The sequence below is a fragment of the Dromaius novaehollandiae genome, chromosome 7 (assembly GCF_036370855.1).
Source record: "Dromaius novaehollandiae isolate bDroNov1 chromosome 7, bDroNov1.hap1, whole genome shotgun sequence".
Classification (NCBI taxonomy): domain Eukaryota; kingdom Metazoa; phylum Chordata; class Aves; order Casuariiformes; family Dromaiidae; genus Dromaius; species Dromaius novaehollandiae.
The window spans coordinates 10,575,642-10,587,014 of NC_088104.1; the positions used below are offsets into that span (position 1 = coordinate 10,575,642).

The following is an 11,373-nucleotide window of genomic DNA, read 5'->3' on the forward strand; positions in this document are numbered from 1 at the left end:
AAAATAAAGTCATAAGTCACAGACGACATAGAATTAATGGCATACCAATTCTCAGCATATCCCTTTTAGCTAGATCAGCTCCTCCAGAGCACACTGGTTGTTTTTGAACCCATTCCAGGTAGTGTAGTTCCAGTTGCACAGTGAGCCTGTATGCACTGCACAGAGCTCTACTCCAGGAGCCAGGTACTTTGCAAGCCAGATAGACAGAGCACTACCAAATATTGCAGAAAAACTAAGGCAGCTAACAAAGCAAAAAGGAAACCGATATCCATAAACCCTCACTCATAATAATAAACGGCTGAATCCTCAATTCAGTACTGTTCTGTTTCTCCCCAGATTAACTCGTATTTGGATTCCTGCAAGACCAATTAATAAAATGATAAAAAAGGCAAAGAATACACACAGCCTGATGTAAATCAGCATAGTCTCAGCAACCCCAGTGCATCCGGGCTGATTTACATCAGCTGTGGAGCTAGTGCTGCATCTGACCATTTGACATATAATAGAAACAAGAACTAGCTTGACCTCACCTCTGGTAGCCTATGAGTTTTCTGAAACTGTGATATAGAGTAGGAACGAATGTAGTCTCCCATTTCTTCTCTAGTTTCTATTGCACGTTTCACCAGCCACTAAAAAGAAAGTTTGTGTCATTGGAAAGGGGAAGAAAAACAACAACAGCAGCAAATACCACCTCCAAACTGTTGTATAATTTTTTTAATAGTTATGTAAATGTAAAAAGTACATTTTAAGCACACTAACAGGAACATATATTTGTAAGTGTGATAACTCAGCAGACTCCTAACAAAATGATTCAACATTACCCATTACCTTCATATTTGCTATCCTTATATATACTTAAAACAAACCACATACTAAGAAATACCAAGTAAATGCATAGACTCAGAAACCACATGGCTATCCTTATAACCAAAGTTTTACCTATCAAAACCTATACATTCTTTATCCCATTGTCAGTGAACCACACCATTCACACTACAGTGAGATTCGACAGTCCAAAGATGCAAACTGCCCTGCCTTATAAAATCCTTGGAGCAAAGCATGGATGCCCTTAGGTATCCCCAAAAATGCTTTTCTAAACATTTTTGTAAATAATATATTGTAGAATTAGTTATGCTCATGCATAATTTCCCTTATATTCAGCTAGCACTGTATCTTCTCATACAATGAATTTTTAAATTCCAATTATTTTTTTAAATTTAATTTCTTATAGTAAGTAATAAAAGAAAATTTATATGCTATATGCTAAAATCCTATTGCAAGTTTCCCCTAGTATGAATACTTAGTTGACAAAATGATTCATAAAAAACATATGAAATCATCACAACTACAAGCAAAGTTCATTGGAACTTTGCCAAAATGGAATTTCTGTAATCTAAATATTTGTATCTCACACTAAGTTAATTCCAAAAACAGAAAACAAAAAGCATTTGTGAAAGGGATGTGGGCCACTTTAAACATTAAATTGCTCTTTTAGTTTGCATCTTTAAGGTGGAGAAAGAAAGAAAAAAAGGCAAACCTAAATGCCCTTCCCAAAAACCTGACAGCTGCATAAACTGTGCAACCTAGCAAAAGAAAGTTACTGTTCAAGTCAAAAGTTTTTTAACAAAATACATTTTACCAGATTAAATATTGCTACATAACCTACAGTATTCATTGTTATCGCTTGTTAAATGTTAAACATATGATATATGCTATAACAATGTAGAATAATATACAGTAATACAGAATGGTAGTTAACAAGAGTGGAACTTTAATTTCCTGGCTTTTCATTTTGACCTATACAACTGAACAGACAGTATAACTTGCAACTCACCAGACCAAGACTTCAGCTGTACCAGCCAGCAAAGCATACATCCTACTCTATATTCAAACAACTAAAAACTTTACTGTACTTTATAAGCCATTAGTGCCCGGTTTTTCTACTGAGCAGGCCACACTGAACATGCAATAAATCCCTCGGTCCCAGGAAGTGTGGAGTCTGCAGCATGTATACAAGAATGTGATTGTACTCGGCATGTATAGAGTTATGTATCTCTTTACTCCAAAGAAGCCATAAATGGGTAGTCCAGGTGGCTTTTATACAGTCTGTGGGCAATGGCATGAACATCCTTTTAGGAAGCAATCTTGAACTGTTCACAGCACCCATTTCTATCAGTCCAAGCCAGGTAGATGGGCTGAAACTCTGCTGGAAGCTGGAGCATTTGAGAATTTGAACAGAACATGTGCTGAGCCCTCAATACCGAGGCCCAACACAGAATCCATCTTTTAGCATTACCCCATGGCACTCTGACAGAGGACACCACTGAGGACAAAACCTTATCTCATTAATCTTGGCTGTACACCACGTAGGAACCATCACAGCTAGGTTATCTGCATTTCTATCAGACATTCCTACTATACATCACTTCTCTTTTTCAAGAGAATAAAAAGCCATAAAAAGCCGTATGTTCTAGCCCATGAACTGTTCAAGAACCAAATGCTCATGTAAGATCTCCTCTGACATTCATAAGATCACACAAAAAGCCACAAGAGAGTGAATAGAGAGTTAAGTAATTCTGGAGAAGATAAATCTTGTGGGCTGTTGACAGTCTGTGCAGTAGGTCAATCACAGTATCCAAGTTTGAGCCAGCAATAGTTTTCAGTGCTATAACCATGAATCCCTGGAAAGTGAGGGGAATAAGTTGAAAACAGGAGAGCTGAAAATGCTGGCTATTAATTCCAAAGCACTTCCCAACATAAGATTATATATGCACTTTTCTTTGCGGACACAAGTAGGGTTTATTAGGAAGAACAGCACCATTTCTGGATCTTGTTTAGTGGCATTTTTTTCTGTTCTGCTCACTATATGACAGTCAACCAGCTCAATGTAATCCAGGCTGGTAAGGAATCTGCAACAAAACTCTTGCCGTCAAGTTCACTGGATTAGCACACAAGCACAAGAACTACTTATTTAAGATTAACAGATAATAAGCAAAAATCTTACATTTGACATGACATTGAGTAAAGCATCATTATTAAATACGCAATTCCTAAATGCCATGGTATGGTCAGCCTAATATAGCTCTTACAGAAGACAACCTACTGTAGACTGTTTAACATACACCAACAAAAACTAAGGCTTTCCTGTAAGCCTCTTTATTAGGAGGAAATGAGAAAACAAGAGTATCTGGAGCAGCCTGAACCTCACAGGGACCTCCCCCCTCACACACACACATCCCTTTAAAAAAAAAGGCTTTCTAGGAAATCTTCCACATATTAAAAAAAACCCTTTAGCACATCAAGAAAGCTTTCCTCACCAAATACAGATTAGATATACCATCTACTGGCCAGCTACTAATATTGAGAGTCACTGCTCTCAGAGAAATCTAGGAACCGATTTTCCACCCTGCTTAGGATTAATGTTTCTTCCTTTCAGAGGTAATATCCCATCTCAGCATTTTGGAAAAAGCAGGTCAGAGAAAAGAATACCTGGCACTACAGTTTTTACAGCGGGAGTAATAGTTAATATTCACATTTTAGGAGAGGAATTACTTTTCATACAGGTGCGATAAATCTTATATTTGATAAACAAAACCATTTAACATCACTTTAAAGTGACTGAGGCAAGAAATGACTAGGGGTGGGGTTGGTAGGAAAATGGAAATTAGAAGCAAAAACCCACATTGGCAAGAGATACAACTTTGCATGCTAAGCAGCATGAGCACAGCTTGAAAATTGTATTGATAACAGTAGCACACAGCACACTTTTTGTGGAGAGGGCAGTTAAGCATGGTTTTCCTCAGGAGCCTCCCACTACAAGATAACAGGAAAGAGAAAACAAGAAGTTTTCCACGACTCTTACAAAATGGCATTTAGATCAAACTCTTACTTGCTAAATTCTTTCACAGGGAAGAGGTAGGGAGACATTTAAAGAAATCTGCTGAACTCTGTTCATTTTCCTTATCAGGGAACTTACTTATCAGACACATTTTCTTGTGCAGATGAAACTGAAATCTGAAAAAAAGCTAACAGCACTCCAAGATTTAGACATATTCTAAGAGATACTCCACATCAGTTGGACACATCATGTGTATTAGCTTAAACTTTAATAAAAAGGAGAATTATGAGTATGCATATGGTTAGTGCTGCTCAGCAAAAACACTGTAACCGGATCACATGTTAGAGCAATAATTTGTTTTCCACACCATGCCCTCTTTAAGTGATATGAATGAAGAATAAAAAGAAATGTTTAATTAAGCCTAAAGAATCAAACCCAGCTAGCTTTAATCTTATTCATATCCTCTTGTTTGAGCGATTATCTGCAACTTACTCCATGAACTTAAACACAGTCTGTAAGATACCTGCTCTGTTTCCTAGTCTGGCAAAGTAGATTAGCAGATTCCAGAACAAGCTTAAACTTTAGCTTCTTTAAGCAGAAAAATTCCACAAGATGCAGACTCTGACTGAGCTGCAAATAATTTAAAGAGTTTGTTTCATGTTTTTCTTGAACATGAATCAGACAATGCTTAAGAATATCATCTATAACACTCTAAGTTAAAAAAAAAAAAGTATCTCTTTGATTATTCATTCCAAAGTCAAATAAAGAGCCAAACAGTAACACAGATCTTTGTTAAATTTTGTATGCATGTTTTATGGTCTTTGTCCAGCAAAGTGTTGATAAGTAGCAAAATTATTACCTGAACAACGGGAAATATATGAATGAAATCCAATCCCTGAATCTGATGTGGTTCCAAACGATGAGGACACTTCATTTTTGGTAATACTGATACAATTTTTTCAGTTAAGGCGCTATAAAAAGAACAACAAAAAAGCTCACATTCATCTCTGCTTTAATTTTCTTTTATAAACATCAAATTATTTTTGCAAACACAATTAGTAGTTAGAAAGTCCCCTCTAGTAGCTTAAATTGTATATGGCTGTGAAAAGCAATCAAGCTTTCATATACAGAATAGCTTTTAATTCTTACTGTATATATTATCAGTCTATAAAAAGATGATTAAACCCTGCTTACAGGCTTATAGCTTGTTATTTCATTTACAGTATTACATATCAAATTTTAATATCTGCATGCCTGTTCAGATAAAATGCCTATGCGCAGTGTATCTACAAACACCTTTGCACATTATAACATACGCACACATAAGAAACACTAGCTTTAAGCATAGTTATTCTAAAGTAAAATATGTGGACTCAAAGACAGATTTGAATCTAAAGACTTAAAGTTTGTTTAATAGAATCTCCAAAATATGTCAATGTCATTACTGAAACTTTAGGAAGTCTAAATACATAGTATTTAGCTTTTCAATATAATAGGTATATTTACATGGTTTTAGTTTGAAGTGAGTAAAACCAAATTTGTTAGCAACCATGTCATTCTACAGTTCAGCCAAGAGCTGGTAAAATGAAAGGATTATCCTAACACAAGGAATTCATCTACAAGGACCTCATCCTGCTTCCATGGAAGCCCTTATCAGGCATCTAGAGAAGATTTTTTTTTTTTTTAAATGCCTATACTGTTAATCACCTTCTCCAAGAAGGTGCCAACACTGAGGAGGAACAGGGAAAGTTAAAACTATTTTTCTAAAAAGACAAAAAAAAAAAAAAAAAAAAAGTGGTCCAGTATTGACTTCAGCAATATTCAGTATTGCCCAAATGGACAATTAATATTCTGAAGGAAGAAAAGGTGGCAGGACTTACGAGAGAAAGACCAAAGCCTGGGAACACAGCCTGAAAAGTCATACTTGATAAGAGAAATAAGAACTTTGACATAATTCTTATAAGGCATTTTCCATAATGGTACCATACTGATGTTCTACAACTTGAAAGTAGCAGCATCTCTCAACATAATCACAGCAAATGCAATTAAAAATAATTTATTGATTAGCAAGATCACCTGGTAATTTGTGTTTCCATGTTTATTGCAACATTTCTAATAGCTGGCCCAGAAAATAATTAACAGGACACTGTCAAAATGCTTTCAGAACACTATCAAGAAAACACAACCTAACTTTTCCTCATATCCAGGTCACAGAAGCACTGAGACACCACTAATATAAACATTATAAAGCCACCAAAACAGACTACACTTGTGTGACTTTAAGCACTTAAGATTTGCAAATAAATCGCTGTTGTTTTGGCAAAGGAGGCTGGGTTTTGTTTTGCAAGTTTTGCGTTCAGTCAGCTGGAAAGACAGCACAGGACTTTTAGATCAACTTAACTGTTTTTATTCTGCTGTTCTTAGGGATTAAGAAAAGAAAAACCCACCACACACACCTTCCTTGGTAATTAAAAATCAAACAAACACTACCTTCATTTCTATTCTCTATTTGATTTTGTGCCTTTAACAATGCTTTATGTAATTAGTTACCCATGATGATGCAAGTGACTCTAAATTTAATGGGGGGAGGGAGGATGGAGGACGACTCTTTATTTTTAAAGCCATCAGTCTTCCTGATGTTAAATGACATTCAAGATAATACAGTAAGATGCATTTTTAAACTACAGTGGGAAAATAAGCCTCTTCATACAACTGCAACTTGACTGGCTGTTCTTATTTCCTGCAATTTTTAATTATGGCTATTCCATCAAGAAATAGTGTACTTTGGAATGTATTCCCTTTCTTAGCATAAATGATTTTTACAGCCTTCCCTAATACAGGAATTAGCTGGTCTGTGAATAAGTTCCATGCATAAAAAATGTTATCAAACCAAAAAAGTCTCATTAGGTTACTAGCACGAAGGAATCTGTTCTCCCCAGCTTGGGGCAGATAACTGTTTAGACCACGTTATCATGCCTTAGACTGTATTTGCCAATGCCTACAATTTCAAACTGGAACCAGAAAGGAAAAAAAAATAATCAGAGGCTATTTTACACAGTGAAAACTGCAGCTGTAGTGAACTCAAGGATGCTGCCTTCCACAGTTTCCAGCAGCGTGGTGTCTCTCTGCCCTTTGTTTTGGCCTCCGCATCATCACCTTGTGCCAGCACAAGCATCTGTGCAGCTGCACAGAGAACTGGATCCAGGAACTGATTCATGTTAAAACTATTTTTTTTTCTTTTTGTAGGTTTTAACCTGGATCAGTTCCCAATCCAGTTCGTTGTGCAGCCACATAGATGCTTTCACTGCAGAGCAGGGACATAAGAACTGGGTAGCCCAGAAGGGGATAGCACTGCCTTTTTTTGAATAAACTTCCTTATGGTTTTAATGTTTGCAGAACTACAGTGTGAGAAACCAAGAAACCCCTGCAATGTTTTACAAATAGGTGATCTTGAAAAGCAGGAGACTTCTATTAAAAATCCTTCTTATATACAAGCAAGTACCAGGTAACTCTCCCCCTCCTCCCCCTTCTTTTCAAAGAAAGAAAAAAATACGTTTGTTATTTCAACAACTTACATTTTTTGACCAATAGTAGAGTTTTCCTGAAACAATAAATCAACATCGATATCAAAGCTGCAAGTAGTGATACACCACGTCATGCCACCTACCACCTATCAAAGGAGCAAGAGAATGGTTAGGTCCATTTTACAGCTGAAGAGGTAAAAACAAGTATATCTCAAAGGCATTATTTATTTTAGAATATATACTTAATAGTTTCTCTGTCCTCAGTGTGCGTACATATATATGTAGATATATCAACTTCCACATACAATATTCACGTACAATATACCTCTTCAGGAAGGGGGAATAAAAACAGAACAGTTAATGATGTTCTAAATTACCCTCTTAGCTTTATACCATAGTTTTGAAATACAGCTCTCAGATTTAAAACAAAAGTAAAAATAAAAGAGGGCAGTATAAGTGTCATGATGATTAAAAACTGACCAGATGGACCAAATGAAAGTTTTACTAAAGATAATTTTTGCCTTCATATATTTAGCAACACTTTTACTTCTATTATTCTTTGCATGCTGTCATTTGCAACAGCAAGTGCTAGGCACTGTACAAACACAGTAGCAGAAATCCACAGCTCTAAAAATCAGGCCCTATTCCCATAGACATTTAAGCATATTTAAGCTCCTGAATCATCTCATCAACAACTCATCATAACAAACTAAATACATGCAAAGACAGTGAACAAAATAGGAAAAAAGGATTCAAAATGTGGAGTGACTAACCAACATCACATAAGTTCAGGTGTTCCATATAAGGTTTTCTAACACCCATTATCTCTTTCACAGTCCCATCTAATAAAGTTAATCAGTATCCCTTTTACATTAGTAGCTAACTCATTTTCAATAGCAATGCTCATTTTTCTAACAACTGGCCATTGTCATACAAAATCATATTTAGGCAAATACAGACCTGATGCACCCCTTTCTACAAATAAATGCAATAATATTGCATACTGACGCAGTCTCCTTTTTGTCTATGTGCAGAGCCTCCAGATCACTTACGGTCTGTTATGGCACACAGTTTTAATAAACTAAGATTGTATTGTAAAGTGGAGCTGTGCTATGACCAAGCAAACAGTAGAAGACAGAAGAGCCCATTTCAAAGACTCTGTCATACTTCTGTTTTCTCAAAGCTTGGTTCAGAAATTTCACATACAGTCAGCACAAAAACAATGAAGAAACCTCTTGCAGCCTGAACTCTGCTCACCATCAGTATCACATACTTCCTGTCTACGACAAAGAAAGGTTAATATACAAAACATTCTAAAGATATGAAACAAGAACCCAAAAAATCATCTCACTGGGCTAACTGTTCCATTCTTTCACAGAGCCTCCCAAGATAAATCTTTCTTTGTTTCTCATTATTTAGAATAAGTATTTCTTAAAAATGACCATGCTATCTCCAAAAATCAAGTCTTTTAACTATTCTAATTGCAACCAAGTGAGAAAGGGGCAAAATTCCCAATGTAACCGACAGATAAATTTATGCCATAATGCCCAGAACAAGTACACCAGCAACCAGCTTTGCATCTAATTGTTTCTATTAAAGCAGGCCTAGCCACACAAAAATGTTTTATAAGACTGAGGAAATCCTACCTGCCTGAAAGAAGCTCATTGGCAGAATTATTTACCTAAGAAAGCTTCACTTGATGCAAACATCCTTTTTTGCTACCTGGAACTGCTGAACTAACTTGGAAAAATATTTCACACACATATACTGAAAACAGGTTTTTAAGACTACCATATTGGTCTCACCTTGTCAAAGGGTGATAACCCTTTGATTCTCGCTCGAAAATACCCAGCAGCCACCAAAAGTTCCAAAATTTCTGTCAACTTGATGTTTTGTTCCTCATCTTCTCTTGTTTCAACCTAACAAATAAACAACTTAACATTCAGTGTTTCCCCTTCATTATTCCAATATTTTCCAATGAACATTTTCCAAATTTTGTCTTAACACAGACCACATGTCAGAGAAACTCTCTTGACTTCCATTTTTGATTTGGTTATTAAACTGAAAAATATTAAGGAAATAAGTAATGCATTTCTAGGTGGATTTAATATCCCATTTTTGAATCTAGTGAAGTATTTTCATCTGCTTTTATTGTACAAATGTCTGGTCATGGCTTGCCTTCAACTGGATAAAAATAATTTATTCCTATTGCCTTAAGACAGTTAATTTATTCTCCATTTTGCAAGCCACTTCCAACTTCAGGGTTCACACAACAGCATACCTCACCTTAACGTTTCTGTAAGCTTCCTACAAAAGCAGAAACGGGAATTCATGTGGATTTCCACTTTGAGGTAATTCAAGCAAACGCAAAATAAGGCAGTAACAAACAGTAAGCCTTTATGGGTGGCCTGGATAGCTTCAGTGCTCCCGAGCTTGATCAGCCCAATACCCTTTTAGAAGGGCTCTCCCTATGCAGGGTGAAAACCCGTGGCTACAAGGATTTGTGGGGCTCACTAGGGGCACTGAGCACCCACAAGTCTCCGACCGAGGCCTCCAGCGCGCCCGCACAGGCGCCAACAGCGCTTTAGGCATCTTCTTCAGGCGCTGCACGCTGCGGAGACCCGCCTGGGCACCCCCCTCAGCAGCGCCTCGCCTCCCTCCTTCCCTCCGCTCCCCCAAATCCTCCGAGCAGCCTCCCAGCGCTCCTCTCCGGCCGAGGCACCGCCGAGCTCCCCCCGGAGCCCCTCCAGCCCGCGGAGCCTCACGAGCGGGGAACCACGGCGCCGCGCAGAAGGTGACCTACGACGGCGCAGCCCGCAGCCCTGCGCGGGGCCTCGTGCCGGGGGACTCGTCCCGGAGCGGGGGCGGCCCCCGCGGAGGGCCCAGGGACCCCACCAGGCGGGGCAGAGCCCCCCCGGCACGGCAGCGGCCCCAGAAGCCCAGCGCAGCCCCCCGGCCCCTCGGGGGCGCCCGCGCGGAGGCGGCGAGGTGAGGAGCAGGCAGGGGCGCCCCGGGGGAGGAAGGGGTCGCAGGGGCAGCGGCAGCCACACGCGAGCCCGGCTGCGCCGCAGAGCGGGGGGGAAGCGGCGCTGGCTCCGTACCTCCTGGGGGGCCTGGTACTCCTGTCCCCGCGGCACCACCATCCCTCCGTCTGCGGCAGCCGGCGCCCCGCAGCTGATCCTGTCACGTCCGCGCCCCCCGCCGCAACGCCCAGGCCAAGGGGTGTGCGCAGCCGGCGGCTACCGGGTTCCCCCGCCCCCGCTCAGTGGTTCGCCCGCGCCCTCCTTGCGTGCAAGCGCATCCGGGCCGTGCCATTCGCGGCCAAAGGGGTGTCGGGGGAAGGATGGGCGGGCGCGCCCCGGCGGCTCACGTGACCGCTTGGAGCGCAACCGCGGGAGCTCCGCCCCGCCCCCCGCCCGCCGGTGCCCGCTGCTGCCCCGCCCCGCCGCCGCTCGGTACCCCCCTCCCCCTCCCCCCAACGGCCGCGCTAACGGCTGCCAGGCGCCACCTGAGCCGCAGGGCGGGCGGCGGAGGCTTCCCCTCACGGCTGTGCCCTCCCTGGCCGCACGCTGTAGTGCCAGGCACCTCTTCCTCTGCTTTACTCTTTTTTTCTTTTTTTTTTGTGGGGGGGGGAAGGGGAACTAAGGCCTGTGGCTGGCATGGAGGACAATTATTCAGCGCTCTGTGACCTGAGAGATGTCTCACTGCTTCTGTCGCCCCGCTAGGCAGTATTATTCCTCATTAGTAACTTCATGGGCGTTCAGTAAAATAATAGCCAATGGGGGATTTAAGGGTGTTTTTTTCTGGCCTGAACATGGGTCTTGTGCTCCGGGACCTTTGTACCCGGTTACTTCATTGCGATGTCTGGCTCTTGGGTGAGCGCTGCAGCAATGCAGCCGGCTCCTCTGAGCGCCCCTGCTGAAGCCCTGCCCTGGCAGGAGGGCGGGTATGGATTTGGCTGTAGCGGTACGATTTCTTAAAGCCAGGCCTTCCCTTACACTTTTACAAACA

At 40.6% G+C, this 11,373-nt stretch overlaps 1 protein-coding gene across 1 annotated transcript in view; it reads right to left on the reverse strand.

Moving 5' to 3' along the window:
* The window catches only part of CCDC93 (coiled-coil domain containing 93), a 56,138-nt gene extending 45,412 nt beyond the window's left edge, over positions 1 to 10,726 (reverse strand). Inside the window, exons 1-5 of the mRNA XM_026097136.2 lie at positions 10,464 to 10,726; positions 9,168 to 9,281; positions 7,414 to 7,508; positions 4,698 to 4,809; positions 531 to 629 (exon numbers count right to left, since the gene is read on the reverse strand). Coding sequence (XP_025952921.2) covers positions 531 to 629; positions 4,698 to 4,809; positions 7,414 to 7,508; positions 9,168 to 9,281; positions 10,464 to 10,505 — 462 coding nt within the window. The 5' untranslated portion in view covers positions 10,506 to 10,726. The remainder of the gene's footprint in view (positions 1 to 530; positions 630 to 4,697; positions 4,810 to 7,413; positions 7,509 to 9,167; positions 9,282 to 10,463) is intronic.
* Between the last annotated feature and the right edge of the window lie 647 nt (positions 10,727 to 11,373).